The sequence below is a fragment of the Bufo gargarizans genome, chromosome 3 (genome assembly GCF_014858855.1).
Source record: "Bufo gargarizans isolate SCDJY-AF-19 chromosome 3, ASM1485885v1, whole genome shotgun sequence".
Classification (NCBI taxonomy): Eukaryota; Metazoa; Chordata; class Amphibia; order Anura; family Bufonidae; genus Bufo; species Bufo gargarizans.
The window spans coordinates 159,172,267-159,200,020 of record NC_058082.1 but is presented as its reverse complement, the minus strand read 5'-3'; the positions used below and the strand labels follow the sequence as shown (position 1 = coordinate 159,200,020).

At 44.0% G+C, this 27,754-nt stretch overlaps 1 protein-coding gene across 2 annotated transcripts in view; it reads left to right on the top strand.

The window, feature by feature from the left end:
• The window catches only part of RDH5 (retinol dehydrogenase 5), a 47,704-nt gene that overhangs the window by 6,147 nt on the left and 13,803 nt on the right, over positions 1-27,754 (top strand). Inside the window, exons 2-4 of one of the 2 annotated variants that reach the window (XM_044284921.1) lie at positions 16,661-16,753; positions 19,732-20,050; positions 24,088-24,346. In XM_044284921.1, coding sequence (XP_044140856.1) covers positions 16,679-16,753; positions 19,732-20,050; positions 24,088-24,346 — 653 coding nt within the window. In that variant the 5' untranslated portion in view covers positions 16,661-16,678. The remainder of the gene's footprint in view (positions 1-16,660; positions 16,754-19,731; positions 20,051-24,087; positions 24,347-27,754) is intronic. The other variant, XM_044284922.1, reaches the window with a different exon arrangement.

Here is a 27,754-nt window from a genome sequence, read left to right as displayed (position 1 = left end):
GTCGCTTTCTTCGCGCTTTTGTGACGCTTTCTTGGCGCTTTTTGAAAGGCTGCAAAGCAGCCAATCAACAAGCGTCATACTACTTGCCCCAAGAGGCCATCACAGCCATGCCTACTATTGGCATGGCTGTGATTGGCCAGAGCACCATGTGACCCAGCCTCTATTTAAGCTGGAGTCACATAGCGCCGCCCGTCACTCTGCTCTGATTAGCGTAGGGAGAGGTTGCGGCTGCGACAGTAGGGCGAGATTAGGCAGATTAACTCCTCCAAAGGACTTGATTAACTGATCGATCTGCAGCTGTGGATCATTGAGCTGCTGATCCTCAATTGCTCACTGTTTTTAGGCTGCACAGACCGTTTGTCAGTCACATTTTTCTGGGGTGATCGGCGGCCATTTTGTGTCTTGTGGTGCGCCAGCACAAGCTGCGACCAAGTGCATTTAACCCTCAATGGTGTGGTTGTTTTTTGGCTAAAGCCTACATCAGGGTGAAGCTGTCACACCAAGTGCATTTAACCAGCAATAGTCTGTTCATTTTTTGGCCATATACAAAATCAGGGGCAAGCTGCGCCTGTCACCAAGTGCATTTAACCCTCAATGGTGTGGTTGTTTTTTGGCTAAAGCCTACATCAGGGTGAAGCTGTCACACCAAGTGCATTTAACCAGCAATAGTCTGTTCATTTTTTGGCCATATACTAAATCAGGGGCAAGCTGCGCCTGTCACCAAGTGCATTTAACCCTCAATGGTGTGGTTGTTTTTTGGCTAAAGCCTACATCAGGGTGAAGCTGTCACACCAAGTGCATTTAACCAGCAATAGTCTGTTTATTTTTTGGCCATATCCCAGTCTAATTCTGTCACTAAATCCATACCGGTCACCCAGCGCCTAAATACTAGGCCTCAAATTTATATCCAGCTAAATCTGTCCCTAGTGCTGTAGCTGGGCGAGTTATTTAGTGTCCGTTCAAGCACATTTCTTGTTCTGGGTTGAAATACAATTCCCAATTTAGCAATTTCATAATTTAGTGGTTTCTGCTATATCAGAGCTATTTGAAATCTATCCCTAAAAGGGTATATAATATTCAAGGTGCACATTGGGTCATTCAGAATAACTTCACACACACCCGCTACTGTGTATTTCCAAGTCTAATTCTGGCACTAAACCCATACCTGTCACCCAGCGCCTAAATACTAGGCCTCAAATTTATATCCCGCTAAATCTGTCCTTAGTGCTGTAGCTGGGCGAGTTATTTAGTGTCCGTTCAAGCACATTTCTTGTTCTGGGTTGAAATACAATTCCCAATTTAGCAATTTCATAATTTAGTGGTTTCTGCTATATCAGAGCTATTTGAAATCTATCCCTAAAAGGGTATATAATATTCAAGGTGCACATTGGGTCATTCAGAATAACTTCACACACACCCGCTACTGTGTATTTCCAAGTCTAATTCTGGCACTAAACCCATACCTGTCACCCAGCGCCTAAATACTAGGCCTCAAATTTATATCCCGCTAAATCTGTCCTTAGTGCTGTAGCTGGGCGAGTTATTTAGTGTCCGTTCAAGCACATTTCTTGTTCTGGGTTGAAATACAATTCCCAATTTAGCAATTTCATAATTTAGTGGTTTCTGCTATATCAGAGCTATTTGAAATCTATCCCTAAAAGGGTATATAATATTCAAGGTGCACATTGGGTCATTCAGAATAACTTCACACACACCCGCTACTGTGTATTTCCAAGTCTAATTCTGGCACTAAACCCATACCTGTCACCCAGCGCCTAAATACTAGGTCTCAAATTTATATCCCGCTAAATCTGTCCTTAGTGCTGTAGCTGGGCGAGTTATTTAGTGTCCGTTCAAGCACATTTCTTGTTCTGGGTTGAAATACAATTCCCAATTTAGCAATTTCATAATTTAGTGGTTTCTGCTATATCAGAGCTATTTGAAATCTATCCCTAAAAGGGTATATAATATTCAAGGTGCACATTAGGGTCATTCAGAATAACTTCACACACACCGCTACTGTGTATTTCCAAGTCTAATTCTGGCACTAAATCCATACCTGTCACCCAGCGCCTAAATACTAGGCCTCAAATTTATATCCCGCTAAATCTGTCCCTAGTGCTGTAGCTGGGCGAGTTATTTAGTGTCCGTTCAAGCACATTTCTTGTTCTGGGTTGAAATACAATTCCCAATTTAGCAATTTCATAATTTAGTGGTTTCTGCTATATCAGAGCTATTTGAAATCTATCCCTAAAAGGGTATATAATATTCAAGGTGCACATAGGGTCATTCAGAATAACTTCACACACACCCGCTACTGTGTATTTCCAAGTCTAATTCTGTCACTAAATCCATACCGGTCACCCAGCGCCTAAATACTAGGCCTCAAATTTATATCCCGCTAAATCTGTCCTTAGTGCTGTAGCTGGGCGAGTTATTTAGTGTCCGTTCAAGCACATTTCTTGTTCTGGGTTGAAATACAATTCCCAATTTAGCAATTTCATAATTTAGTGGTTTCTGCTATATCAGAGCTATTTGAAATCTATCCCTAAAAGGGTATATAATATTCAAGGTGCACATTGGGTCATTCAGAATAACTTCACACACACCCGCTACTGTGTATTTCCAAGTCTAATTCTGGCACTAAACCCATACCTGTCACCCAGCGCCTAAATACTAGGCCTCAAATTTATATCCCGCTAAATCTGTCCTTAGTGCTGTAGCTGGGCGAGTTATTTAGTGTCCGTTCAAGCACATTTCTTGTTCTGGGTTGAAATACAATTCCCAATTTAGCAATTTCATAATTTAGTGGTTTCTGCTATATCAGAGCTATTTGAAATCTATCCCTAAAAGGGTATATAATATTCAAGGTGCACATTGGGTCATTCAGAATAACTTCACACACACCCGCTACTGTGTATTTCCAAGTCTAATTCTGGCACTAAACCCATACCTGTCACCCAGCGCCTAAATACTAGGCCTCAAATTTATATCCCGCTAAATCTGTCCTTAGTGCTGTAGCTGGGCGAGTTATTTAGTGTCCGTTCAAGCACATTTCTTGTTCTGGGTTGAAATACAATTCCCAATTTAGCAATTTCATAATTTAGTGGTTTCTGCTATATCAGAGCTATTTGAAATCTATCCCTAAAAGGGTATATAATATTCAAGGTGCACATAGGGTCATTCAGAATAACTTCACACACACGCTTACTGTGCATTTCCAAGTCTAATTCTGTCACTAAATCCATACCGGTCACCCAGCGCCTAAATACTAGGCCTCAAATTTATATCCATGCTAAATCTCTCGTTACGCTGTCCTGTTAGGCTGGGAAAGTTATTTAGTGTCCGTTCAAGCACATTTCTTGTTCTGGGTTGAAATACAATTCCCAATTTAGCAATTTCATAATTTAGTGGTTTCTGCTATATCAGAGCTATTTGAAATCTATCCCTAAAAGGGTATATAATATTCAAGGTGCACATTGGGTCATTCAGAATAACTTCACACACACCCGCTACTGTGTATTTCCAAGTCTAATTCTGGCACTAAACCCATACCTGTCACCCAGCGCCTAAATACTAGGCCTCAAATTTATATCCCGCTAAATCTCTCGTTACGCTGTCCTGTGTGGCTGGGAAGTTATTTAGTGTCCGTTCAAAGCACATTTCTTGTTCTGGGTTGAAATACAATTCCCAATTTAGCAATTTCATAATTTAGTGGTTTCTGCTATATCAGAGCTATTTGAAATCTATCCCTAAAAGGGTATATAATATTCAAGGTGCACATTGGGTCATTCAGAATAACTTCACACACACCCGCTACTGTGTATTTCTAAGTCTAATTCTGTCACTAAACCCATACCTGTCACCCAGCGCCTAAATACTAGGCCTCAAATTTATATCCTGCTAAATCTCTCGTTAACGCTGTCCTGTTGTGGCTGGGAAAGTTATTTAGTGTCCGTCAAAGCACATTTTTTGTTCTGGGTTGAAATACAATTCCCAATTTAGCAATTTCATAATTTAGTGGTTTCTGCTATATCAGAGCTATTTGAAATCTATCCCTAAAAGGGTATATAATATTCAAGGTGCACATTGGGTCATTCAGAATAACTTCACACACACACACGCTTCTGTGCATTTCCAAGTCTAATTCTGTCACTAAATCCATACCGGTCACCCAGCGCCTAAATACTAGGCCTCAAATTTATATCCCGCTGAATTTGAATACAATACATTGGGCCAAATAATATATTTGTTGTTGTGGTGAACCATAACAATGAGAAAAACATCTAGTAAGGGACGCGGACGTGGACATGGTCGTGGTGGTGTTAGTGGACCCTCTGGTGCTGGGAGAGGACGTGGCCGTTCTGCCACATCCACACGTCCTAGTGTACCAACTACCTCAGGTCCCAGTAGCCGCCAGAATTTACAGCGATATATGGTGGGGCCCAATGCCGTTCTAAGGATGGTAAGGCCTGAGCAGGTACAGGCATTAGTCAATTGGGTGGCCGACAGTGGATCCAGCACGTTCACATTATCTCCCACCCAGTCTTCTGCAGAAAGCGCACAGATGGCGCCTGAAAACCAACCCCATCAGTCTGTCACATCACCCCCATGCATACCAGGGAAACTGTCTCAGCCTCAAGTTATGCAGCAGTCTCTTATGCTGTTTGAAGACTCCGCTGGCAGGGTTTCCCAAGGGCATCCACCTAGCCCTTCCCCAGCGGTGAAAGACATAGAATGCACTGACGCACAACCACTTATGTTTCCTGATGATGAGGACATGGGAATACCACCTCAGCATGTCTCTGATGATGACGAAACACAGGTGCCAACTGCTGCGTCTTTCTGCAGTGTGCAGACTGAACAGGAGGTCAGGGATCAAGACTGGGTGGAAGACGATGCAGGGGACGATGAGGTCCTAGACCCCACATGGAATGAAGGTCGTGCCACTGACTTTCACAGTTCGGAGGAAGAGGCAGTGGTGAGACCGAGCCAACAGCGTAGCAAAAGAGGGAGCAGTGGGCAAAAGCAGAACACCCGCCGCCAAGAGACTCCGCCTGCTACTGACCGCCGCCATCTGGGACCGAGCACCCCAAAGGCAGCTTCAAGGAGTTCCCTGGCATGGCACTTCTTCAAACAATGTGCTGACGACAAGACCCGAGTGGTTTGCACGCTGTGCCATCAGAGCCTGAAGCGAGGCATTAACGTTCTGAACCTGAGCACAACCTGCATGACCAGGCACCTGCATGCAAAGCATGAACTGCAGTGGAGTAAACACCTTAAAACCAAGGAAGTCACTCAGGCTCCCCCTGCTACCTCTTCTGCTGCTGCCGCCTCGGCCTATTCTGCTGCTGCCGCCTCGGCCTCTTCCTCCGCCTCTGGAGGAACGTTGGCACCTGCCGCCCAGCAAACAGGGGATGTACCACCAACACCACCACCACCACCTCCGTCACCAAGCGTCTCAACCATGTCACACGCCAGCGTTCAGCTCTCCATCTCACAAACATTTGATAGAAAGCGTAAATTCCCACCTAGCCACCCTCGATCCCTGGCCCTGAATGCCAGCATTTCTAAACTACTGGCCTATGAAATGCTGTCATTTAGGCTGGTGGACACAGACAGCTTCAAACAGCTCATGTCGCTTGCTGTCCCACAGTATGTTGTTCCCAGCCGGCACTACTTCTCCAAGAGAGCCGTGCCTTCCCTGCACAACCAAGTATCCGATAAAATCAAGTGTGCACTGCGCAACGCCATCTGTGGCAAGGTCCACCTAACCACAGATACGTGGACCAGTAAGCACGGCCAGGGACGCTATATCTCCCTAACTGCACACTGGGTAAATGTAGTGGCAGCTGGGCCCCAGGCGGAGAGCTGTTTGGCGCACGTCCTTCCGCCGCCAAGGATCGCAGGGCAACATTCTTTGCCTCCTGTTGCCACCTCCTCCTTCTCGGCTTCCTCCTCCTCTTCTTCCACCTGCTCATCCAGTCAGCCACACACCTTCACCACCAACTTCAGCACAGCCCGGGGTAAACGTCAGCAGGCCATTCTGAAACTCATATGTTTGGGGGACAGGCCCCACACCGCACAGGAGTTGTGGCGGGGTATAGAACAACAGACCGACGAGTGGTTGCTGCCGGTGAGCCTCAAGCCCGGCCTGGTGGTGTGTGATAATGGGCGAAATCTCGTTGCAGCTCTGGGACTAGCCAATTTGACGCACATCCCTTGCTTGGCGCATGTGCTGAATTTGGTGGTGCAGAAGTTCATTCACAACTACCCCGACATGTCAGAGCTGCTGCATAAAGTGCGGGCCGTCTGTTCGCGCTTCCGGCGTTCACATCCTGCTGCTGCTCGCCTGTCTGCGCTACAGCGTAACTTCGGCCTTCCCGCTCACCGCCTCATATGCGACGTGCCCACCAGGTGGAACTCCACCTTGCACATGCTGGACAGACTGTGCGAGCAGCAGCAGGCCATAGTGGAGTTTCAGCTGCAGCACGCACGGGTCAGTCGCACTACAGAACAGCACCACTTCACCACCAATGACTGGGCCTCCATGCGAGACCTGTGTGCCCTGTTGCGCTGTTTCGAGTACTCCACCAACATGGCCAGTGGCGATGACACCGTTATCAGCGTTACAATACCACTTCTATGTCTCCTTGAGAAAACACTTAGGGCGATGATGGAAGAGGAGGTGGCCCAGGAGGAGGAGGAGGAGGAGGAGGAAGAGGGGTCATTTTTAGCACTTTCAGGCCAGTCTCTTCGAAGTGACTCAGAGGGAGGTTTTTGGCAACAGCAGAGGCCAGGTACAAATGTGGCCAGCCAGGGCCCACTACTGGAGGACGAGGAGGACGAGGATGAGGAGGAGGTGGAGGAGGATGAGGATGAAGCATGGTCACAGCGGGGTGGCACCCAACGCAGCTCGGGTCTATCACTGGTGCGTGGCTGGGGGGAAAGGCAGGACGATGACGATACGCCTCCCACAGAGGACAGCTTGTCCTTATCCCTGGGCAGCCTGGCACACATGAGCGACTACATGCTGCAGTGCCTGCGCAACGACAGCAGAGTTGCCCACATTTTAACCTGTGCGGACTACTGGGTTGCCACCCTGCTGGATCCACGCTACAAAGACAATGTGCCCACCTTACTTCCTGCACTGGAGCGTGATAGGAAGATGCGCGAGTACAAGCGCACGTTGGTAGACGCGCTACTGAGAGCATTCCCAAATGTCACAGGGGAACAAGTGGAAGCCCAAGGACCAAGGCAGAGGAGGAGCAAGAGGTCGCCAAGGCAGCTGTGTCACGGCCAGCTCCTCTGAGGGCAGGGTTAGCATGGCAGAGATGTGGAAAACTTTTGTCAACACGCCACAGCTAACTGCACCACCACCTGATACGCAACGTGTTAGCAGGAGGCAACATTTCACTAACATGGTGGAACAGTACGTGTGCACACCCCTCCACGTACTGACTGATGGTTCGGCCCCATTCAACTTCTGGGTCTCTAAATTGTCCACGTGGCCAGAGCTAGCCTTTTATGCCTTGGAGGTGCTGGCCTGCCCGGCAGCCAGCGTTTTGTCTGAACGTGTATTCAGCACGGCAGGGGGCGTCATTACAGACAAACGCAGCCGCCTGTCTACAGCCAATGTGGACAAGCTGACGTTCATAAAAATGAACCAGGCATGGATCCCACAGGACCTGTCCGTCCCTTGTCCAGATTAGACATTAACTACCTCCCCATAACCATATATTATTGGACTCCAGGGCACTTCCTCATTCAATCCTATTTTTATTTTCATTTTACCATTATATTGCGATGCTACCCAAAGTTGAATGAACCTCTCCTCTGCCTGTGTGCTAGGCCTAAATATATGCCAATGGACTGTTGCAGTGGTGGCTGACATGAAGCCTGATTCTCTGCTATGACATGCAGACTAATTCTCTGCTGACATGAAGCCAGATTGTCTGTTACGGGACCTCTCTCCTCTGCCTGTGTGCTAGGCCTAAATATATGCCAATGGACTGTTGCAGTGGTGGCTGACGTGAAGCCTGATTCTCTGCTATGACATGCAGACTGATTCTCTGCTGACATGAAGCCAGATCCTCTGTTACGGGACCTCTCTCCTCTGCCTGTGTGTGTGCTGGGCCTAAATATATGCCAATGGACTGTTGCAGTGGTGGCTGACGTGAAGCCTCATTCTCTGCTATGACATGCAGACTAATTCTCTGCTGACATGAAGACAGATTCTCTGTTACGGGACCTCCCTCCTCTGCCTGGGTGCTGGGCCTAAATATATGCCAATGGACTGTTGCAGTGGTGGGTGACGTGAAGCCTGATTCTCTGCTATGACATGCAGACTAATTCTCTGCTGACATGAAGACAGATTCTCTGTTACGGGACCTCTCTCCTCTGCCTGTGTGTGTGCTGGGCCTAAATATATGCCAATGGACTGTTGCAGTGGTGGCTGACGTGAAGCCTCATTCTCTGCTATGACATGCAGACTAATTCTCTGCTGACATGAAGACAGATTCTCTGTTACGGGACCTCCCTCCTCTGCCTGGGTGCTGGGCCTAAATATATGCCAATGGACTGTTGCAGTGGTGGCTGACGTGAAGCCTCATTCTCTGCTATGACATGCAGACTGATTCTCTGCTGACATGAAGCCAGATCGTCTGTTACGGGACCTCTCTGCTCTGCCTGTGTGCTAGGCCTAAATATATGCCAATGGACTGTTGCAGTGGTGGGTGACGTGAAGCCTCATTCTCTGCTATGACATGCAGACTGATTCTCTGCTGACATGAAGCCAGATTGTCTGTTACGGGACCTCTCTCCTCTGCCTGTGTGCTAGGCCTAAATATATGCCAATGGACTGTTGCAGTGGTGGGTGACGTGAAGCCTCATTCTCTGCTATGACATGCAGACTGATTCTCTGCTGACATGAAGCCAGATTGTCTGTTACGGGACCTCTCTCCTCTGCCTGGGTGCTGGGCCTAAATTTATGACAATGGACTGTTGCAGTGGTGGCTGACGTGAAGCCTGATTCTCTGCTATGACATGCAGACTGATTCTCTGCTGACATGAAGCCAGATCCTCTGTTACGGGACCTCTCTCCTCTGCCTGTGTGTGTGCTGGGCCTAAATATATGCCAATGGACTGTTGCAGTGGTGGCTGACGTGAAGCCTCATTCTCTGCTATGACATGCAGACTGATTCTCTGCTGACATGAAGCCAGATTCTCTGTTACGGGACCTCTCTCCTCTGCCTGTGTGTGTGCTGGGCCTAAATATATGCCAATGGACTGTTGCAGTGGTGGCTGACGTGAAGCCTCATTCTCTGCTATGACATGCAGACTAATTCTCTGCTGACATGAAGACAGATTCTCTGTTACGGGACCTCCCTCCTCTGCCTGGGTGCTGGGCCTAAATATATGCCAATGGACTGTTGCAGTGGTGGCTGACGTGAAGCCTCATTCTCTGCTATGACATGCAGACTAATTCTCTGCTGACATGAAGACAGATTCTCTGTTACGGGACCTCTCTCCTCTGCCTGGGTGCCGGGGCCTAAATATCTGAGAATGGACTGTTCCAGTGGTGGGTGACGGGAAGCCAGATTCTCTGCTATGGAACCTCTCTCCAATTGATTTTGGTTAATTTTTATTTATTTAATTTTTAATTTAATTCATTTCCCTATCCACATTTGTGTGCAGGGGATTTACCTACATGTTGCTGCCTTTTGCAGCCCTCTAGCTCTTTCCTGGGCTGTTTTACAGCCTTTTTAGTGCCGAAAAGTTCGGGTCCCCATTGACTTCAATGGGGTTCGGGTTCGGGACGAAGTTCGGATCGGGTTCGGATCCCGAACCCGAACATTTCCGGGATGTTCGGCCGAACTTCTCGAACCCGAACATCCAGGTGTTCGCTCAACTCTAATCAGGAGGTTTAATGGCTAGTGAGTTTGCATCTCGCTCCTTTCAGATAGGAGCTGCCACGGAGGCTGCTAGGTGGGGTTTGGGGGATGAGGTGATTCGAAGTATAGGTAGATGGGAGTCTGCTTTTTTTCGTTCATATATTCGGCCTCATTTGCTGTCTTATTGCAAGATGAGGGTGGTTTTGGTGAACGTTACAGGATTCTTATGATGGGAATATGTTTTCTGATGTATTTTTATATTTTTCAGGATCCGCCCCGTGTTTGGTTTGGATTTTTGGTCATTCTTATGTGTATTTGGGGGACCAAAGAGCAGATGTGTGTAGGAATGGAATTACAGGTTCGTTGGATTGGTTTGTTGTGGAGGCGAGTGCTTCCAGAATTTTGTTTTTATGTTTTGTTAGATCGTCCTCCGGATATTGTGGTTTTACATGCGCGATGAAACAATTTGGGCATTCGTTGTACCAGGGATGTCATTAGGGATATCAAGTTGGATTTGCTGAGGTTGTGGGCGGATTTTCCTTCATTGTTGGTGGTCTAGTCTGATATCGTGGCTCGTTGGGCTTGACGAATGGCGAGGTCGGTTGAGAAACTGAACAGGGTGAGGGCAAAAGTGAATAAGGAAGTAGGTCGCTTTGTGAAGCGGCAGGGAGGATTTGTGGTGCAGCATAAAGACTTAGAGGAGGCGTCCCCAATGTTTTTGAAGCGTGATGGGGTTCACCTGAATGATATGGGGATCGATCTGTGGAAGTTAGGCTTGCAAGAGGGCTTGGAAACGGCTTTCAAGGTTTGGAGGGATGAACATAGGTGAGGTGACACCAATGTTCGTCTGGTGGCAGGTAAAAGGGGGATCCTGTGAGGCAAAACTTGGAATAGGTGCATGGCTCTATCTTTTTCGGCATGCATCTAGGACGTTGGTGGTGAATGAAAAGCTGGGGGGATCCTGTTTGGGCTAATAGCCTTGCAGGGGTATAATTTCCAGGAGTTGGTGCCCTTCGGTCGGAGAGTGCGGCCAAGGGTAAAGTTGGATTAAAAACCTGGATCATAAGTGGAGGTTCACGAGTGGTGAATATGGTGTACTAGGTTTGCCTTCTAGGATCCCTTTGCGTCATTCGGGGACATGAACAGAAGGAAATGTTACATGTTGAATTATTGTTACAATGGTTACAAAATATGTTTATAATTCATGGTAATAATTGTATTGTTAATAAATTGCCGCTACGGCCTTTGCAACAAGTCAAGCTGATGAGTCTTTTTTGGGTTAATGGTGGTAAGGGATACAAGCCAGAGGATCTTCCATCCCAGGAAGTTACTGTTGCTTCAAATAGTATTGAGACTAGGATATGTGTCAGGCACAGCACTATGAAGTGCCTTTTGCGCTGTGGCATTAGAAGAGTTCTGATATCTCTGACTTTTAGACTGTCTGTTACTCTGTAATTCCTCTAGCGCTGTTCTATGGAAACAGTAGGTTTAAAGAGCACACCAAATGCTTGAAATAACTTCTTTATTAACTTCGACTTTTCTTCATATAACACTGCCGCCTCCGCAGCAGATAGTCAATGTACAAAATACGTGTTGAATAAAGTATCACAAAATGGCGGTAATCATAAGATTGTGGTTCAACTGTTCAATCTTGTCATTTAACTTAAAATTGTGGATATATTTCTCTCTTGAGAATCTGGACTCTCACTTTAAGTTATTTAAGCACTTTATGATCTCTCTGAGAGGTATATCTAAAGTCTAACTAATAGTTCACTTGCTCTACTTGGTTTGCAGTTTGCTCTATACAATTGCATATGATCTGGTACAAGCAGTTCACATTTGTATGCAATTTGTTTGGATTGTATGGCTCAGTAGTTCGTTTGTATGTGTACTTTGTATAACAAAATTAAAGATGGGCACTCTAATATCCGGAACCACCAAACAGTATAATCATATGTTTATTCAGGATAAAATAAATGGCATAAATAACAATATCATAAAAAGAAATAAATCCAATGTCTAAAATAGGCCTAAATACATTATAAAATGTAATAAAACTAATATCTGATATAAATTGACTATAATAGCCGCTGAAAATAAACGTTAAATTGTTGCGAGGTAAATAGAGCTGGTATTGAACTGCCTGTTCAGGTCCAGCCTAACTGCACATATAAGCAAACTCCTGTTGCAATAGTAAAATAAGTCAGGCTGATGTTCAATAGGTACCTACAAATAATATATAATCCCCAAGTGGTGTGTTTCTCATACACTATATAAAAGAAAAACGTGAGATACAATGTAACAAAATGTTCCAAGTGAAATATAATCCAAACAGGTCCAAGGGAAAAAAAGATAAGATAAAGATAAAAATAAACGAGAATATTTGTGATCACTTCTTAATCGTGCAAAGAGTCCAATTAAAGTATATGGTGTTACTGTGTCTCAATTGTTTGAGTCAGTATTATACACTCTCCACAGTCGACCAGAGGAAAAAATATAAGAAGTTAACGGTCGCTGCTGTTTGTAGTGGTACTCACGCTTAGTGCTGTTATCCGGTCTGTAGCGTGGCTGCAGAGAAGGCTTACCTCGTATGTGGAATAAGGAGGTACCTTGCTGGTGTATCTGGACTGTATAGTCCACTTTCGCTGTTATCCACGGTTATCCAGAGCCGACCGCAGTCCTCTGGTCGACTGTGGAGAGTGTATAATACTGACAAAAACAATTGAGACCATATTACCGGAGTAAATATCTATACCCGGAGGTACCAGCTACAGTTGCGGAATTGCCATTATAAAGCCCCTGAATACGGGCAGCATATGCACTTTAACTAGTGATTGACTATTACCTACTTAAACACAGTAACACCATATACTTTAATTGGACTCTTTGCACGATTAAGAAGTGATCACAAATATTCTCATTTATTTTTATCTTTATCTTATCTTTTTTTCCCTTGGACCTGTTTGGATTATATTTCACCTGGAACATTTTGCTATATTGTTATTTCACTTGGAACATTTTGTTACATTGTATCTCACGTTTTTCTTTTGTATAGTGTATGAGAAACACACCACTTGGGGATTATATATTATTTGTAGGTACCTATTGAACATCAGCCCGACTTATTTAACTATTGCAACAGGAGTTTGCTTATATGTGCAGTTAGGCTGGACCTGAACAGGCAGTTCAATACCAGCTCTATTTACCTCGCAACAATTTAACGTTTATTTTCAGCGGCTATTATAGTCAATTTATATCAGATATTAGTTTTATTACATTTTATAATGTATTTAGGCCTATTTTAGACATTGGATTTATTTCTTTTTATGATATTGTTATTTATGCCATTTATTTTATCCTGAATAAACATATGATTATACTGTTTGGTGGTTCCGGATTTTAGAGTGCCCATCTTTACTTTTGTTATATTACTTTGGTGCTTTGAGTGTGACATCAGATAGGTGCACCTGGCCATCCCAAACCAGGAGGTAGAGCCGTCCTTTATTTGACTTCTCTATGTGTACTTTGTAGTTTGCAATTGGTGGAACTGTAAGTAAACACACATATAACTGGTTCAGTATACAAATCTAATCACAATACTAACAGTAGGAACCTATTTTGGCCTATCTGCTTCCATAAAACACAGCTCTTAGTGGAGTGAATGTCTGTTAAGCTTCTCTCCTCTGGTGAATAATGATTCCAGCAGCTCCTACTAGGGGAATTTCCCACACAGGCTGTGTGTGAAGCTGGCTGTGATTGGTCAAGACTCCTGCCCAGCAACAACAGTTTAACTCTATGGTTTTTGTTGTTTCTGCTGTGTCATAGAGCTTACCTTATATTATATAATGAATATTAAAGGCCTACTATCTTTTCTGCTTCTGTGAACATGAAATATAACAGTTATATGACATCCAAACATGAAGTCACTGTAAATCTGCTTTTGTCTTTAACACACAAACATAGGAACTGTATTAAGGTTATTGGCAGGTTTATCTGTATAAAAATATAAGCTATATTAGCAACCTAGGATAGGTCTTAGGCGGCCAGCTACAGGATAAGTGTTCCTGATGCCATGTTGTTGTAGGATAGGAATGGGCTGATGGATGTGAAGTTGGGGTGCTTAGGCTGAGTCAATGAAGTGGGGTTAATGCATGTTTATTTAAAAGGGAGCAGATGGTTCACCAAGGGGTTCACTGTTCAGCCACCTGTGTGTGGTGATAAGATCCCTCATTACCAAAAATTTCCTCAGGAGGAGCTAAACTTGCCCCAATGGCACATTGAATCAGTGTGAGCCAGGGCAAAAAGACTGATTAAACTGTAGTAGCTCTTGAGCATGAGCTGGTGTGAGCAGAGGCTCCCTGTATTGGTGGTCCATACAGTTGGAGAGTGGAGTCTCCCTAGATCTGAAGATCCCATCTATAGGCTACAATACCAAAAAAACTTGATATAAAGGAAGGTAGAACAAAGTCTCATGTTGGGGGCTGCTATGGTCAGCATATACGTTATAAGGTATGGGTGCTAGTTGTAGGTTAGGTCACATTATGGCTCTTGGAATTAAAAGTAACCCAAGGGAGACATCTGGCATTAAACCGAACAAAGCACTAACATTCTTCCCATATTAAGTCCTGCTAATAGTATTTGGCTGATAACTGTACGTACTGTGTGAGGGAAGTCCATTAACCCGATAAAGCACAGCACTAATACAGGAGACATAACAATATGCTGAGCAGGGACTTTGGATAACAATAAAAATGTAGCCTTCCAGAACATGAAAACATGCTTTCATTCCCACAAAGAGTGAAAGTAGGTGCCAAGGGATTCCACATCTAATCCAACAAGCTATGGAGTATGATGGGTCACATCTGGAAATGTGCATAGGAGTAAGATACCATCTCAGTATAATTTTGAGTGTCAATTCCCAGTCATGCCGCTTTAGAAATAGTTCTATCCACTTTAATGGCTGAGTAACAATCATTGAGAGGAAGTGTGTACTGTATTAATTCCTGTTCCTATTTAAGGACATAAGTAGGCTGGATAGTATGGCTAGGGAACAATAAAAGTCTATAGAACAGTCATCTCTATGAACAGGAAGTTTGCAGTTGTGAAAAATTTAAGTGCCATCTGACACTGGCCGAGAATCTGCCAGATAATCGCTAATGAGCGTTCATAGGAACGCTTGGTAGCGATTATCTGGCGGTGTAAAGGGACCACCGATTACCTGATGAACGAGTGAAAAGCTTGTTCATTGGGGAATTGGATCGTTTGTGTAGGCACCTAAATTGCTGTTTGCCAGCAGCAGAGTGTGGTGTCTAAACACTCTCTGCTGCCAGCAAACAGTGATTCTGTATGGGGATGAGCAATGGCATTAGCAATCACTCCTCCCCATACTGTGGAGGAGATTGCTGCATGTAAATACAGCAGTCTCCTTTACTGGCAAGAAGGCGCTTCATATATAGAGTCAGTGCTTGGGGACACCCCAGTGTACATTAGAGGCAAGGACTTTATTCACTCATTGCTCTCGAGCACACGTGGTGTTCAGCCGAGCATAGCGACTGGTGTTCAGCCGAGCATGCTCGATCGACACTACTGATGACCTATCCTCAGGATAGGTCATCAGTATCTGATCAGTGGGGATCCGACCCCTGGGATCCCTGCCGATTAGCTATTTCAGAAGGCACCTGTCCTCCTTCTCCGCGGCCTTCTCTCTGCTCACCAAGCACAGCGCCATACATTTTATAGCGGCTGTGCTTAGTATTTCCCTCAGTCCCATTAACTTCTATGTGTTTGAGCTGCGCCTAAGCCATGTGACCAATGAACGCGTCATTACTGATCTAGGAAAAGTTGACAGAAGGCTGCGGTGCCCAGTGCGAGTGCTGCGGCCTTCTCAAACAACTGATTGGCAGGGGTCCTGGGTGTCGGACCCCACCGATCAGATACTGATAACCTATCCTGAGAATAGGTAATACAGTATTAAAGTCTCGGAAAACCCATTTAACTCTGGCCTTGGCCGACTCATGCTGAAACATGAGTGTGTCCTATTACATAGAAGTGAATAACAACATTAAATGCAGCACATTACCTTAACAGTACGTTAACAAACAACTGCAGATACCCCATCTGGGGTACAGCAAACATACATCCTTTGCCTTCGTTTACCCCATGAATGCCCTTTCTGAGTCGTTCATATTACTTATCAATGACATGACAGACGTAAAGAAAACTATAGCATAGGCCCCCGACTCCCTTTTTTTTTTTTTTTATTCTCCATTTAAAGTGGGAGTATAATGTGTAGTTGCTCAGTATTTACTAAAAATCACGGTGTACTGTATGTCACATGTATAAATGTGTGTAGTAAGTGAGTAGTATGGAGCCGTTGCTTGCAACAGTAATTGTATCTGGTACGTTTTCTCCAATAAGCAGCAATGCGATGATTGTATTTGTATGGAGGTGATATGGACAGAGAGACAGGCCAGTAATTTAGTGGTCAATTTAAGTACCGGTATATATAAACTGGAGTGTGCTGTATTTTACGACATGCTGTCATTTTTCCTATTTTAGCATCAACGCTCATGCTTCAAATGATATGTTACTGCAGCTCTCTGCTCCCATCCCCGCAGGCTGCATTACTTTTATCATATATATGTTACGTGTCAGGGAAAAGACAGCTGCTCCTGTCATAGATCTGTAGTGTGACATGGTTTAATAACAACAACAAAAAATGATTTCCTAATAAGATGTAAATTTTGTTTTATTCCCCGATTGTGCAGCGCCTCTGATTTCTATTCATGATATTCACGCTCTACTCCCGTTTTATGTTTCTTACGTGCGGATCAGGAGCAGTGTTGTATCTCATATACACGGTAAGTCATCTTACGTGGAAAGCTATGTAGAATAATAAGAAAAACTGAGGAAGAAGGTTCTAGACGAGATCAAGGAGGTACTGTAGTTTCAAGTCAATAAGGCTCTAAAGCAGCTTGAGTTCTCAAATTTCCTTATTTACACAAAATAAAAATGTCAAATGCTGATGCCATTGTCAGGGATGGTAGATACAAGCAGGAGATGGCATCTGTAGGGCTGACTGCCTATACAGGGATAAATATTGGTAATCGAAGATCAAATTTGGGCCTTGTGCATATTGAAGTGCTATACTACCATAGGGACAGCATAGGCCACCACAACACAGCATCTAGTGGAGCATGCCACAATTTTTATCTGACCCTACGAATATGACAAAGAATGAAATTGAGGCATGTGGGGGGTGCAGTAAAACTCCAGGCACCTCTCGAGGAGCGCTATAATGGCCTGGATTTTGAACCTGATGTTAAAGATCTGAGCTGTATTGTCACACCCGTGACAAGTGGTAGAAGATCTGAAAGACTGGCTGCACATCAGTGATCTGACAGCTTCTTTTGGTTTCACTTTGTCTATGTGTTGCTGGGATGTCCACACCTCCTTTTTTAGGTGTAGATCATGTGAACAATACTACTCCCTTCTTAGTCTGGCCAGTTGTATTATAGGAACTGCATGTCTCTATCACAGATTTCATCAAAAATAGCGGAGAGAAAAGTCCTGCAAGCATTCTCCAAAAATATAAACTGAACAAATCCGATTATAGTCAATGGGATTTGTTTGGGTCCTTTCCTGCCAGTCATTTGCTGGATCTGGCACTTCCGTTATCTTTGTTCTGTTCCTGTAACAGAGCAGAACAACAGGAATGAAGAAAACTGATGTGAAAGACCCTTGTGCTGAATCTTTTCCAATAACACTATATATCAATCTGCTCTGCTCTATACCATGCTGTCTGCAGATTGGACGGTATCTACAATATGACATGTTTCTTTTACTGGGTAAATGGCATACATTTCACATTTCTCTTAGTGTATTTATTTTTCTACTGCTCATGGTGCTGAAATTTTTACTCGTGTGTTTGCCAGTAGGTAGATCTCAGTGATAGCCTCCTATACACAATCAATAATGGCTGTAAGGATGGACATGCTTTTTTTGTCCGGAGAATTGAATTGAAGTGCAGATTAGTGCTGGATTTTGTTCCATTTCTATATGAACAAAAATAGTAACGTAACTGCTGCAGTTGGTGATGAAATTGCAGACACTCACATTATATTTTTTATGGAATCTGGGAGACAGGTCATTCAGTGTTTGTGGTGTATACAATGACGACAAAAGTCAAAAAGCCAAAAAAGAACAAAGAATGTTAAAATTATTATACAATTAACCACTTTTCCACAAATGTGTTTTCTGTTCATATTCAGATATTGCTTGTTTGGTAATTGACTTTAGTGGGAGTCACCAGTCACTATCCAACTGTTTACATTGTTACGTAGCTGTGGTTCACCCTATTAAAGTGCTGTTTTTTTATGATACATTTTCCTAATATACATAGCGGCCGTGCTTGGTATTGCAACCCAGACCCACTCACCTGAGTGGGACTCAGCTAAGCCTAGGCCATGTGACTGATAAACGTGACATCACTGGCTCCTTCCAACAGCTAATCGGTGGTGGTTCCGGGAGTCAGACCCCCACCGATCAGATATTGATAACTTATCCTATCCAATATTAAACTCTCTGAAAATCCCTTTAAACTCCAATATTTTCATTAAACCTGCTGTGTAAATTTTTATTTCTCACTGTGATTTTTTTTTTTTTTTTAAACTGACTCGCTGGCACTTGAGCACAATGGCAAATGATCGGCTGAATTTAGCCAATCGTCATACCCGGGAGAGTGGACAAAGCTTCTACCAGCACTTATTTCCCTAAGAACAAAAAGATTGAGCAGTTGAAATCCAACCGACATTTAAAGGGGTTCTGCAGTTTGTTTAAACTGATGATCTATCCTCTGGATAGATCATCAGCATCTGATCAGTGGGGGTCCGACACCCCGGACCCCCGCCGATCAGCTGTTTGAGAAGGATGCGACGCTCCATCCTTTTCAAACAGCTGATCGGCTGGGTCCCGAGTGTCGGACCCCCACTGATCAGATGCTGATGATCTATCCAGAGGATAGATCATCAGTTTAAACAAACTGCAGAACCCCCTTTAATGTATATGGCCAGCTTTAGGCTACATTCACACGACATTGGAAAAAAACTGCTAAAAACAGGAAAACAGTCTTTTTTTTTTTTTTTTTTAAAGGACATTTTTTTTTTTTACGTCTGATAAATGGTAGTTAAAAATGGTCCCATTCAATTGTATGGGAGCTGTCGGTCAGTAAAAACAGACAAAATAGAAAAAAAAATTATTCACTGCCTGTAAAAAAAAAAAAAATGCCATGGGAATAATTTCATAGACTACCATTTTTCTTATAATAGCCGTGTAACGGCCATTTTTCACTGTTGTGTGAATGTAGCTTTAGTTGCATGACTTTTAGGGCTCATGTACAAGAACATTTTTTTCTGCATTTTGTGCTGGTTGGATGCGGACCTCTTCACTTCAATGGGGCCGCAAAAGATGCAGACAGCACACTATGTGATGTCTGCATCCATATGTCCTTTCTGTTGCACCTGCAAAAAAGATTGAACATGTCCTATCCTTGTCCGCATTACGGACAAGGATAGGGCTGTTCTATAGAGGCCAGGACGTTCATGGACGCAATTTGCCACAAAAATGGCTACGTCCGTGTACATGAGGCCTTATTCATGAGCTGCCCTCTATTTCTACTTACCTGGCCAGTAATAGCAGTCTAGAAAATGCATTTTGGTTTGGAGTCATGAGGCGGGTGTCTTGGCCAAACACCAAACACTTGATGTTTTAAGCTACCTATATTACGTTTTGCTCATTATTGTAGCAATGCACACAATCGATATCTGTTTGTCTCTAAAAGGGATCCATGTGGTGCTACGTGATCCTGTTTGCCATTGTTTGGGCCATTGTATGGTTTCTGAGAGACAGACAGACTATCTCACGACTGTCCGACAAACATGTCTTTATCACGGGATGTGATACCGGCTTTGGCAATTTACTAGCCAAAAGACTGAACAGAAAAGGTTTTCAAGTCCTGGCGGGATGTCTCACAGAAAAAGGAGCAAATGATCTGCTAAAAGCATGTCCTACGGGACTGAAAACCACTTTACTGGATGTCACCAGCCCAGACAGCATCAAGAAGTCTGTGGAATGGGTGAAGGCAGAGGTTGGGGGCAGAGGTAAGAAAGTCATAAGAAAGATACTTACAGTTGTACATTTCTTTTGATTATTGACTTTGTCAAAAACTGCAAATTAAAAAATTGTACAATTAAGGGGTTAAAAAATTAACCAATGGTGAAATCCCATAAATTAATAAAAGACCCATTACTCACCTGCTAAATTTCGCACCATTCCTGCCCGCCCGTTCTGGGACTCCCGCATGTTTTTGTTTACCGCGCTGCAGAAATGACACGCCTGACTACCCACATGACCACAGTAGCCAATCACTAACTTCAACTGTACACTGCTGAGACCAGTGCATGGCTGCAGAGGTCACATGGGGAGCTGGGCACGTCATCGCTGCAACACAGTGAACAAAGACTGGCGGGTGCTGAAACGGCAAGGGATTTATCTGGCAAATAATGATGTCTTTTATTACACAATGGCATTTTCCCCCTGTGGAAAAGCCTTATACACACATGAATTTGCTCTGGCATTTTTCTACCACAAAAAAAGACCCTGCTTGTGTTTTTTTTCCATATGGCATGTGGTTTTTATGGCAGTTTCTTAGTGGTGTTTTTTGCAAAACAAATATGTGGATGCCTATTTTCATTCAGGTGTCTCTTTTTTTCCCCTATAGAGCAACTGATGAAAACATACTTAAAAAACACCAAAAGCTTTACCATGGTGCATAAAAAAAAACACCAGACTGAGAAAACGCCACAAACCAGCATCTGGAGCTGGGCTTTTTACCACAAAAAATCATACTACAAACAGAGGCACAAAAATAAAATCAATGTAATAATACCTGAAAAGTGCAGAAAAACACTGCAAAATACAGATGTGCGTTTTCAGCCTTACAGCTATTTTACCAAATTACAACTATTGAGTAAATATCCACATATTTGAGGCATAGGGTGTTGCTTTTGTGTTCATTTTTTTTTTTTTTTTTTATTTAATTTTTTTCAATCTTCTACTACCATATGTGAAAGAAAAATCTTAAGCGTATGTCCACACAAGACATAATGGGGACATTTATCAAAAATGGCGTAATTTGCACCAAAAAAATACTAACATTACAAATCAAAAGTGGTGATTTGTTTCAATTCATATATCAAAAGGCGCACACCATTTATAAAATGTGACTTTTTGTAAATATAAACTTGATTATTCGCCTATTTCTCTTGATTTGCGACATTTTAAGGGTACTTTCACACTTGTGTCAGAGGATTCCGGCAGGCAGTTCCGTCGCCGGAACTGCCTGCGGGATCCGGCAATCCGAACGCAAACTGATGGTATTTGTCAGACAGCTACGGATGCGGATCCATCTGACAAATGCATTGAAATACCGGATCCGTCTCTCCGGTGTCATCCGGAAAAAACGGATCCGGTATTTTTTTTCCCCACAGATTTAAAGGTCTGCGCAAAAAGAACGGAAGAACGGATCCGTCAATGCGCCAATTTTAATGTCTGATCCGACACTAATACATTTCAATGAAAATTAATGCCGGATCCGGCATTCCGGCAAGTGTTTAGGATTTTTGGCCGGAGAGAAAAATGCAGCATGCTGCGGTATTTTCTCCGGCCACAAAACGTAAGAGAGACTGAACTGATGCATCCTGAACGGATTGCTCTCCATTCAGAATGCATTAGGATAAAAATGACCAGTTGTTTTTTCTGGTATTGAGCCCCTAGGACGGAACTCAATACCGGAAAAGAAAAACGCTACCCTAACACCAATAGCACTAAAATGCAACTTTTTAAAACCGAAACCCAGCAGACCACATTTGAGATTTTTTAAACATATATTTGCGACTTTACACAACACACAAACGCATAAACACTTAATTTTCTGCAACAATTTTAGTCATTTCTCCCGATAAAAGGATGATAAATGAGGCGTAATATCTGCCAATTTGATAGCCCCGCCCACTTTGACATTTATAACTCATTTCTGGCGTGATGCATTCTTTATGATGAAAATTCTGGAGAAAACAGTTGATATATTTGGTGCAAATCAAAATGCCATTCTTGTTGGCACATTTTATGCTATAATTGTGGCACAACATGCTTGGTGAATGTTCCCCAATATATTGCGTGCAAAATACAAACAACTTGAGGGCTCATGCACACGACCGTATGCCCTCCGAGACATATGGTCCGTGAGCGGGTCATATGTACCAAAGCGACATACATCGTGCGCACGGGAGCGCACAGCATCATAGATTACAATGATGCTGTGCACGTCGGGCTTCCCGTGGGGCTATTGGCCCGCACTCATAAGATCATACCAGTGCGGGACAATAGTCCAGTGGGTGGCCCAATGCGCATAGCATCATAGTAACCTATGATGCTGTGTGCACGATGTATGCCGCTCTGGGACATATGGCCCGCTCACGGACCGTATGTCTCGGAGGGCATATGGTCATCTGCATGAGCCCTGAATGCGGGTTTTGTACATATTTTGCTGAGCATTGCAAAGGGTGAAATCCATGGTGGAAATCCAGAGCGCCCACTGGCATGCTGCAGATTTATAATCCGCACCATTTACACTGCATGTGTATGAGATTTCTTCTCATCTACTTTCCTTGTACTGTACTAGGCTGTGGATTTGGTGGTAGACCCGAAGCATGTGGACATACACTAAAACAATTTCAATTTACAAGACCACATTTCTGCAACACACCCCTCACATCCTCTTCTGTGTCTCCTGATGTCACGGTCCCTCCGGCTGTCAATGACTTTCTGCATTGGCAATATTGCTTTCTTTACCTTTTAAAGGGTTTCTACCACCACATTTTGACCTAATTAGCTGTCTGACACTAGCGATCTGCTAGTGTCTGCTCTACCTAACCATGCTATTGTAATCCCTTTCTCTGCAGCGGTTACCCTAAAAAACTAACTTTTATTGCTATGCAAATGAGCCTCTAGGTGCTATGGGGGGGCATCTTTTCAGCACCTAGAGGCTCCGTCTACTCACCATGTCTGCCGCCCAGCTCTTCCCTCCAGCCCGCCCATCTCCTCTAGATTGACAGCCTCCATTGCGGCCGAATTCTCGTGCCTGCGTCGCTGTGCGTCTGTATTCGGCGCAGTGACTGTCGGAACGCTCCCTGCGCCGACATCTCCACTGCGCCTGCGCCGATGACATTAGAGTGCTCTCAGGAACAGACGACGCCCAACCTCAAGCAGTGGAGATGCGCAAGCACAGTGGAGATGCGCAGGCACAATGGAGATGCCGGCGCAGGGATCGGTCCGACAGTCACTGCGCCTGCGCCGAATACAGACGCACACGGCGCAGGCACGAGAATTCGGCCGCAATGGAGGCTGTCAATCTAGAGGAGATGGGCGGGCTGGAGGGAAGAGCTGGGCGGCAGACATGGTGAGTAGACGGAGCCTCTAGGTGCTGAAAAGACCCCCCATAGCACCTAGAGGCTCATTTGCATAGCAATAAAAGTTAGTTTTTTAGGGTAGCCGCTGCAGAGAAAGGGATTACAATAGCATGGTTAGGTACAGCAGACCCTAGCAGATCGCTAGTGTCAGACAGCTAATTAGGTCAAAATGTGGTGGTAGAAACCCTTTAAGGCCACTTTCACACTAGCATTTTTGCTGGATCCGTCATGGATCAGCAAAAACGCTTCCGTTACTGATAATACAACCATCTGCATCCGTTATGAACGGATCCTGTTGTATTATCTTTAACATAGCCAAGACGGATGTGTCATGAACCTCATTGAAAGTCAATGGGGGACGGATCTGTTTTCTATTGTGTCTGTATCTCATCCGCATCCCATGACTGAAAGAAAAACGCAGCTTGCTCTCCAGTATGGGAACGCAACCAAACGGAACAGAATGCATTTTGGAGCACCCCGTTCTGTTCAGTTATGTTTTGTCCCCATTGACAATGAATGGGGACAAAATGGAATAGTTTCTCTCCGGTATCGAGATCCTATGACGGATTTCAGTACCGGAAAATGTAAACGCAAGTGTGAAAGTAGCCTAAGACGTTCAACATTGTTCTGATGCTTCTTTGGCATCATCTTTTTTTCACCTTCTACAGGTCTCCATGGTCTAGTTAACAATGCTGGTGTGGCCAACCCAATTGGTCCAACTGAGTGGATGACGCTCGGAGACTACAGGAAGGTTATGGAAGTCAATACATTTGGCACTATCGGAGTGACACTAGGATTTCTGCCACTAGTAAAACAGGCACAAGGACGGATTGTTAACATGGCCAGCGTACTGGGGAGACTATCAGCAAATGGAGGCGGTTACTGCGTGTCTAAGTATGCTGTGGAGGCTTTCTCTGATAGCCTTAGGTAAGAAACCTTATAATTGTATATTCTGTCAATACAAATTTACTTCAACTTTCCAGAAAGCAGCATCGCAATCTGTAGGCTGCTAGAATTGGCCCTAACAGGCAATGCATGTAGATATTCATCTAAATTTTGACTTTCAGACTTTTTTAAATGCCATTACTGTTTTACTTCTTTCCCACTACAATGTCACCATTTTCTGCATAAAACCAATTAGTTGGCATATAAGACAAGTAAAATACGGCAAACAGTCTGAAATTGGTAGTGTTTTATCAGCTATTTTATTATGATTGCGTTTTATGAAGATTTATGTCTCGGGAGGACGCCTAATTGCCCTATTAAAGGGTTTATCCACTGATTAATGTAAATTGACATCAGGAACATGACAATCTCTTTCTAAGGGTCCATTCACACGTCCGCAATTTCGTTCCGCATTTTGCGGACGATGTGCAGCCCGGCTCCGGAAATGCGGACCCGCACTTCCGGGTCCACATTTCCGTTCCCGAAAAAAATAGAACATGCCCTATTCTTGTCCGCAATTGCGGACAAGAATAGGCATATTCTATTAGTGCCGGCAAAGAGTGGGCCGCAAAATGCGGAACGCACATTGCCACTGTCTGTGTTTTGCGGATCAGTGGATCCACAAAACACGTTACAGACGTGTGAATGGAGCCTAACAAAGCTAGAACCAGCCTTGCATTTGTCATGAATCCAGAAATCTCCCCATTCATTGCTGCAATCGCTCTGCTAGATTTATTTCAAGCTGGCAGCTCAGGGGGACATGTCCTTTCTCAGGGGAGGATGTCCTTTCTGCTGCAGCTATCTCCCTATTACAGCTCAGGGTGTGTCATTTCAGTTGTAGCTATCTCCCTGTAACTGTTTCAGCTTCTAACATTAGATAGAGAAGGTGGCAACTGTAGGATGGAACTGAGCATGTGCGTCCACCTTAATGATGTTATTAAGGTGGACAGTGAAAAAGAAAAAGAACAGACAGCAGGTGGTGCTATGCAGACACATTTTATTGAATAACTCTGGCTATACTAAATTTTCATTACATGCAGTTATATCCGTATTCAGATCCAGGTTAGAAAAATTTTGGTCTATAGGTACAGCCCAACAGTGCAGCTGGCCTCATGCAGCTAAGTTATGCCCACTTGCAGCAGTCAATGGCAGCATGGCTTGGCCAAATCTGTCCAGCCGCCCCGTTGGGCTATGCCCTAAGTATATTGGACTACGTAATGATTTTTTTTATGGTCATCACCTTTAGTTTATTTTTAGAACATTTCTGTAAAAATAATTCCCATGATGCCTTGTTTTCTAGTTGTAAAAAGTGCTATATGTCACCCCAATTCAGATGTAAGATATACTTGACAACTTGAGTTGTTAGAAAACCTTCGTTCAACTACCCCTCCCCAAAATCGAATGGATAATTCATATGTAGTTAATATTCCTATGTAATGTATTCCTATGCCTGTGCACACCATGAAGGGGATGTGGCGCTCACAGGAGCATAGCCCCTTCATCATGTATATTTGTGATCTATAAGGTCACTTAAAAAAAAAAAAAGATAGGCTGGCAGAACAACTGCTGTAAGATGGGTTTGCTGCAAAGGGCATAGCTATAGGGGAAGCAGCTGCTTAGGGCCCCGATTTCAGAAGGTAACGCTAACATGCAGGAAGCAAACCAAAAAAAGGTATGGCAGTACAATATTTCATATATGCAAGGAGAAGGACACTAGTACAACGGGTCAGCTATGCAGTGGGTCAGTATATATGTGTAATAGTTCGTGACACCAATTGCAGCTTGCGCAGGGACTGTAGCAGGGCCCTTTTAAGATGTAATAACTCACGTACCAGGTGAGGAATGTCAGAGGGGGATAATGTCTCTGTATAGCAGTAGGTATAGTGTCAACGATGTCTCCTACCTTGGTACGGCTGGACGCCTGGGTCCTGGCTCACTTGCAATAAATTAAATGTAGTCAATAGGAGTAATGATGGAATGATTGAGAACCAGACAGGAGATATGATCCAACTCGTCTTTACTGAATGGCAGCTTTAAATCCATATAAGTTACAGCAATAGTCTTGGGTCCCAGTAGGTATTGGCAATATGTGGCAGGAATTTAAATATATTCTGCTTCTAATCATATGCCTAAAGAGTCTGGCAGGTATTAGTCTTCTGCTCCGTCTGTCTTCTGCTTAGTAATGGGCCTGACTAGCTGAGGAGGAATTTGGCTTCTCCTGGACTTGGGATAAGTACTCACAGCTTGGCTCACAGGGTATGCTTCTTCCTGGAGGCTGGAGGTGGCTGCTCTTCTTGTCGACCCGCTGAGGCTGATAGCTCAGGCTGGGAAGAGGGATCCTTGCCTCAGCCGTGGCGGGATCCAGGATTGAGTTCCCTGGTTCTGGGAACTCCTACCAACACAACCTACCCCAGCACTGCCTACACTTCCTTCTCCTCCTCATGAGATAGGACATGGGAACGTCCAACTTCTGCTCACACAGGGGAGCCTAGACTGGAATGGACTATTCCAGACTAGATATACTAACTAACTTTGGTCTGCTTACATATTTCTGCCACCTGCTGGCGGACAGGGAAATCACAGCAAATACATGATACAAGCCTGGAAAGTACATATGCAGGAAAATGCAAAGTTAGATTACACAAAAATGGTAATAAAGATGCACCTAACATGTTATAGCAGGGGAACAGAGTTTAGTGACATACTCTGGGATGTTACATATACAAACAATAAAAATAAAATGAAAAATAAGGATAATTCTAACTTAAAATGATATTAAACCTACTATAGATGAAAAAAATAGAAGCTCTTTGCGCACATGTTTGATCAAACGTGTGTTGGGCCCATCTACCAGGCGTCAAGGTGGCTTCTGCAGATGGGTCCCTAACACTAACAGAACTGCCTCTCCTGGGCTTAACTTGTAGTATATATTGAGGGTAGCTGCCTCTTTTAGATTGAGCACTCCCCGCCCATCTGCCCAGGGCTTCTGAGCAGAGTATAAATGTAGCTAGTTCCTACTCTGCCCTGAACATTGTAGGCTTAGTCAAGCCCAGGAGAGGCAGTTCTGTTAGTGTTAGGTACCCATCTGCAGAAGCCACCTTGATGCCTGGTAGATGTGCCCAACACACGTTTGATCAAAAGCTTCTATTTTTTTCATTTATAGTAGGTATAATACCATTTTAAGTTAGAATGATCCTTATTTCTCAGTAGTTTTATTGTTTGTATGTGAAATATTGGGGTGGTGCCATACTTTTTTTTTTTTTCTTTTTTTTTTTTTTTTTTTTTTTTTGCTTCCTGCATGTTAAACTATATAGAGTGACATGACATATATTATATAGGGGTAAGGAAACAGACAGAGCGGCTGCCGGGCCTGTTCGGAGAGAGCGAACT